Source organism: Cannabis sativa, chromosome 9 (genome assembly GCF_029168945.1).
Source record: "Cannabis sativa cultivar Pink pepper isolate KNU-18-1 chromosome 9, ASM2916894v1, whole genome shotgun sequence".
Classification (NCBI taxonomy): Eukaryota; Viridiplantae; Streptophyta; class Magnoliopsida; order Rosales; family Cannabaceae; genus Cannabis; species Cannabis sativa.
Genome location: NC_083609.1, coordinates 11,218,886 through 11,225,118, shown reverse-complemented (window position 1 = coordinate 11,225,118; position 6,233 = coordinate 11,218,886). Strand labels below are relative to the sequence as shown.

The 6,233-nt window shown below is 28.4% G+C and overlaps 1 protein-coding gene across 2 annotated transcripts; it reads right to left on the bottom strand.

Annotated features, from left to right (window-relative positions):
* Positions 1–1,072: 1,072 nt before the first annotated feature.
* Positions 1,073–4,084, bottom strand: LOC115724113 (IQ domain-containing protein IQM6-like). 2 transcript variants are annotated; one of them, XM_061103758.1, is made up of 9 exons: positions 3,811–4,084; positions 3,469–3,727; positions 2,879–2,945; positions 2,496–2,678; positions 2,172–2,257; positions 1,893–2,007; positions 1,734–1,799; positions 1,560–1,648; positions 1,073–1,437 (listed from the first exon to the last, which is right to left on the bottom strand). In XM_061103758.1, exons 3-9 carry the CDS (start codon positions 2,894–2,896, stop codon positions 1,266–1,268), a joined length of 729 nt encoding a protein of 242 aa, XP_060959741.1. In that variant the 5' UTR covers positions 2,897–2,945; positions 3,469–3,727; positions 3,811–4,084; the 3' UTR covers positions 1,073–1,265. The 2 variants fall into 2 exon arrangements, with proteins under 2 accessions (XP_060959741.1, XP_060959740.1); XM_061103757.1 differs by having other exon boundaries at positions 3,863–3,942.
* Between the last annotated feature and the right edge of the window lie 2,149 nt (positions 4,085–6,233).

Sequence of the window (6,233 nt, the reverse complement as noted above, 5' to 3'; positions counted from 1 at the left end):
AAGAAAAGTAATTATAAATATGTTAGTGAAAAAATAATATACTCAAATTCTAAAATTTATTATTATATATGACTAAATCTAGCTATTAGGTTAAATAAAATATTAGACACTCTAAAACTACGTACTTTCCTTATATATATATATATATCTTTATATATTAAAAGTGCCTATCTAACGGCATTTCTTGGTTTAACAGAATATACTTAAAAATAAAAGAATATTCTGTTAAATTTAACGATTAGGTTTGATCTCCCGTTAAAAAATAAACCCAATAATTAAACCAAAAAATTAAACAATCTTTTAAATAAACAATCTTTTAAATATTAATAATCTCTTTTTAAATTAAAAAAATCATCTTAACCACATATCTCTCTAACAAACTTATCTTGGAAGAATATTAATAATAAAAAAAGAAGATTGATTGTGTTGGCTTAAAGATTTTTGGGCTTGGACTTAAAAAAATAATAAAAAAAAAAGATAAAATGGGCTGTAATTAGTATTTACCTTATATGTTTGTGCTTATTTTTAGTTTTATTTTTAATTTTACCATCAAGAGGAAAAGGTTGAAAAATATTAGAATATGAAAATATTATTGGTGCTTATTAGTAATTTGCAAAGAATGTAAAAGTCTATAAATATATAGTTGTGTAGCTATTATTAGATATGGAATGAGATAATAAAACTTTTTTCATGTACATTTTACTATTAATAACATACATTATTATAACACAACTATGTTTTACTTACTAAATATACTGACATATATTTTATTTTTATAAAACAAATCGTTCAAATAATTATACTATTTTAATTATTAATTAAAATAAAAAACTAAAATATTAAATAAAACTAACACTACGTGGCTTGGCACGTAACAATCACCTAGTATATATACTAGGTAGGAGTTACGTGCCGAGGCACGTAAAGATTAGTTTTAGGTAAAGTTTAGTTACTTTTTTTTATTTCTTCTTATTTAGATTGTATGTAAAGGTATGATCATACGAATAATTTGTTTTATCAAATTAATATTTGTGCTATTATAATTGGTTGGTAAAATATAATTAGGTATATATAAATCATAATAAAATAATACTTATTATTTACTTTTAGAAAATTGGGTATATGAAATACTTGCATACACTACTCCATGTAAATCCATAAATAACAAGTCAAGAGAAAGAAAAACAAGCTCAGCAGCAAGAAAAGTCTCAACACTAAATAAAATAAAATTACTGTAAAAAAAAAAAAAAAAAGGTAACTTCTTCCTAATTTTCCATTGGTTCAACTGCTTGAATGGTGAACTGATTGTACTTTGAAGTCATTGTTCGGTTTGCATCTACGTACAACTGAATTCTCCATTTTTTGGCTGATAATTGCTTCGTAGTTTTTTGGACAAACAACTTATAGAAATATTGGCTGAATTCTCCTATATCAAGCCTGCATTTTTCAAAACAAAATATTGGATGTTTGAAATAAACAAATGAAATAGTGCTCAGTGCTCTTAATTTTTAAGGGAGGAATAAGTTCTAATGGTCTCATATATGATTAACTAATCTTACCAATAGAAAAAAGGCTGCCCACTTTCACAATGAAGCCATTTGGCATAATAGAATTGAAGATTATGACCATAACGATGTCGAGGGTCTATCTATTGGCAAGAAGAAACACAATCAGAAAGATGGTTGAGAAACTGAAAGCTTGATTTAAATTTATACACTGATAATGAAACTTACTGCCTCAAGCCAATGCTGTAACGCGAGTTTGCGAGCCTTTTCATCCTTAGACAAACCTTTCCCTACCTAAAAAGTAAGAAAAAAACTAGCAATTTATAACCATATTAACAGAAAGTATAATGTATAAGATGAACTGTGCAAAATTGGCCTATCAATAACCTTGGCAGCCCTGGTCCTTGCTCTGGACCAGCGTGAAACAGCAGTTTCATGTTTCTCAATGTCAAAAAATGATATTGAACTCCGTTTGAGTTCAGCAAAATCTAGCAGCTTCCACCTGCAAAATAAAATTAAAAAAGGTTATGAGAAAGGGTGTCTCACAACTTAATTCAAAGGGCAAAACAAAAGAAAGTTTCTTGGACAGCAAACTAAATTTTAACAAAGATTTTCCTCAAGTATACAATCTGTCATAGACTTGTAGATAAAGAAGAAAGAACTAACCATCTTTGCTCAACAAGAACAGCACAATCTGCCAGCCGCCTCCTGGTTCGGAAACTTTTGTAAACTTTTTGTAACTTTAATGCTGCCTGGTATCAAATATTCAGATGCATTATATAAATTTGAATATTCACAACAATAGAAGAAATTCCATATTTATAATAATACCTCAGAATCATACTTGTTAATAGCAAAAATAGGAGGATTTCTTCTTACTATTTGACTATCTTATTAAGTATTCAGATGCATTTCAAATCTATACCCAAAAAAGGCTAAAGAGCAAAAGTTTAGAGAAATACAAAAAAACTACAAAGTGATGAGTGTTACCCGAAGCTTGAGAGCAGTATAAGGAAGCATGAGCTTTCTCAAATCCATTTGAAGCATCCTGAGAGGACCGGGCAATTTACCTCTAGCAAAAACAAAGCTCTTTGGAATCTTATCCCCTGTGATATGATCCACAGTAGCCTGATTCTTCTTCATAATGGGTTTCACAAACCCCTTTTTCTTTTTCTGTTAAATTTATATTTACAAATTAAAAAAACAAAATTAGCATGAACCCATTATAAAGCCCTAATCATACTCCATTACAGCTATATTAACTCTGTTTGGTTGCTAAGAAAATACATATTTTCCTGGAAAACCAAAGACAGCCTTGAACTCAAAAATATATTTATACAAAAACATATATGTATGTGTGTTGGAGCTCTTACACTTCCAAAACGGGCCATAACTCGATGAAGAAGAGGTGGAGCCTCCTAAACTTCAATAAACCTCAATCTGAACAGAGTAACCAATAATAAAAACACGATAAGGATTTCAATCATAGGTTTATGTACACAATACTACAAGAAATTCAACAAAATAACAAAATCACAACACAGAACTCTACAAAAATAAATTGAAAATCATTTCGTACATAAATTGGTACAATACAATCCTAATTGAAACGAATTCATTACTGTTTTCAAAATACTTTGTTTTGAAACTGAGATGATGATGGAGGTTGAGGAAGGCGTTCAAAGAAGCTCATTTTCCCCACACTATTTGTGAACACAACAAACAAAAATGCAAAGCTTTGTATCAATTCGACACCTAAAATAAAACCAAAACAGATCACAACCTCCCAAATCAAAACCAAAACCCACAACCCAATAAGACACTTCGCTTTTGTATTATTCGACAAACTTACGATCCAAAACAGATCACAACCGCCCAAAAACCCTAATCCCCAAATCATCAAAACACATCAATTGGATCCAAAACATGAAGCACTATTCAACACAAACAAAATAGATTATACCTTCCTGAACTTCTTCACCAGCAGCACGCTCTCCAAATACCTGAGAGAATTTCCAATCCAACGCTTGTGGAGGGCCCGACGGAGCTGCCACGACCTCATCGCCACCGTTCATTTTTCACTTTTCGTCACAGAAAAACTAAATCCCCCTAAAAAAAAAAATTACACTAACCCAAATCCGACAATCCAATCACCACATCGAAGATCGCTTTCTGGGTTCACAAGATCACTGGTCCTTCTTCCAAAGACCCATATCCAATATCTAATCAACCAAGTAAAAATCGGAATGATTATTGAGTATCCAGGAATTTGAATGGCCATCGGATATTGCTGAATATTACTTACCTTTGACCATTATGCGTGAGAAAACATATTATGAACATTATGCGTGAGAAACCTTTGAAAGATTTTCCATAAGAGAATGGTGTACTCCAGCTGCGTGAGAGAGAAACCTTTGAGAAAACGATTAATTGTGAGTGAGAAAGCGTGGACGATTCTTTGTGGGGTTAAATTTAACAGAATATTCTTTTATTTGTAAAGCATATTCTGTTAAACCAAGAATTGCCGTTACATAGGCACTTTTAATATATAAAGATATATATATATATAATTTTGCTAATATTAGTATCTTAGTAATTAATGGTATGATAAAATAGTTATTATAAAAGTTTAAAAATTAGTTAATTAGACTATTTAATATTAAAATATAGGTATAATAAAATTTGTCTTATATATTTGTAAATATTTGTATTTTAAAGTGTTCATATGTGAATTTTTCTATAATTAATAGTATAGGTCAATTGATGTTTAGTGTTTTTCTATTTTTTATCATATAAGAAGAATAACTATTTTTTCATTGTTATTCAATTAATATATAGTATAGGTCATTACTATTGTTACCTATTGATTAGTTTTTCCATTTTTTTACCTATTGATTAGTTTTTCTATTTTTTTACCAATTGATTATGCATGTATAATTATTGATTTGAACCTAAAGGAAATTTGATTTTCTATACTTACATATACCTAATATTTTATTTCTAAACTAATACATATCACCATTGAAAATATATGATCACTTTATCTAAAACCCAAAAATACCTCTCTCAAAATTTCCATACTTTTTTTAGTGCAAAAACATAAAAAAATAAATAAATAAATTGGTAGTCCGATGAGGTCCGATGGTCACCTGATGCTACTTTTGTATGTACAAAAACATAAAAAAAAATAAAAAATAAATAAATAAAATTGTAGCATATCTAGTCCGATGGGTGGTCCGATGGTTCCGATGGGTGGTTCGATGGGTGGCCCGATGGGTGGTCCGATGGGTGGCCTGATGGATGGTCCGATGGGTGGTCCGATGGTGTAAATGGGGGTGATGTAAATGGGGGTATTTTAGAGATATCATAAAAATTGTCATATCCTATAAATATTAGTTATTATTTGTTTAGAAAAATTTTTTAACCAAATGTAAGCATAAAAAATCAAATTTCCCTTTGATAGATTGATGTTTAATTTTTCTTTATTTTTTCATCATATAAGAATAATTACTTTTTTCTTTTATTATTTAATTAATGTATAGTTTATTATTTTTACTCTAGATTTATGACAGAAGTAATAAGCATAAAAACAGTACAATTTCAGGCTAATATGCAGAGGAGAACAGTGAGTATGCTTGATTATAAGAAAAATTGAAAGAAGCAATTTCTCCAAGAACTATTAATTAATTGGACCAAGCACATGAGAAGGCCATGAAGAAGACCCTTTCAAATTGGACTGGTTTTTTTTTTTTGTAATAATTAGCTTTTTTAAACAAATTCTCATTCATATTAATAATTTTACTATATTTATATTTTATTAGCAAAATATAAATAGATAATGTTTGATTCTAATTTAAAGTAAGAAAATATTTGTTTCTGAATGATGATTATGACCAGTATATGATAGATTATCTTTTACTTTTTGCATGATGAATCAATTGAGCCTGAAAATATGGTGTGAGCAGAGAGAGCAGAGAGGTAAGTGTTTATGTAATTTGTTTTATTTAATTTTTGTATAGTATGTTGCATGCACTATGTGGTTCAGCTTAATTGAGATAGGTATAGATAAGGCGGTCCAAATATTTTGGGGGCCTTGTACAAAAGATTAAAATTAGGCCTTTTATAAAAAAAAAAAAAAAAATTGTGTACATTAAGACCTCTATTGTTAGTTAGTTTTTTACTTTTTTTCTTTTTTTAAAGAAATGTTTCTAAATTTTTAAATATAAATTTTTTAATATATTTATAATAATAATAATAATAAAAAGGAATAATTACATAAATCACCATTTTTTGTAAAATATTTACATTTTTACGTTTAAAGAATTTTTTTTTTTATATTTTTACGGTTTTCCAAAAAATAACACAAAAACAACATAAAATCAACAAGAAAACAACATAAAAGTAACATCAAAATAACAACAAAAAAAATAACAAAAAATAACATACATATAACAAAAAATTAACAACAAATGAACGAAATTTCAACATAAAAAGACCGTATTTTATGTAAATAAAATCGTAAAAATGTTTAAAATTCCGTGAAACCGTATTTTTATTATTTTTGTGGATTTGTGATATTAATCATAAAAAAAATTCCTATAAAAAATGGGCCTTTAAAAATAGGGATCTTGTGCAATGGTCCAAACTACCGAAAGCTTCCAGCCCTGTAGAGATCATTAGGAGTTTTATTTACTTATTGTTCTGTATATTTACACCTAACTAATAATA

Bases quoted from the DNA above. Each gene is read 5' to 3' on its own strand.
- LOC115724113 (XM_061103758.1), bottom strand. The intron at 2,258-2,495 runs GTAACACTCATC...ATTTGATACCAG, and splicing joins ATACTGCTCTCAAGCTTCGG to GCAGCATTAAAGTTACAAAA. The intron at 1,649-1,733 runs GTAAGTTTCATT...TCTTGCCAATAG, and splicing joins TACAGCATTGGCTTGAGGCA to ATAGACCCTCGACATCGTTA.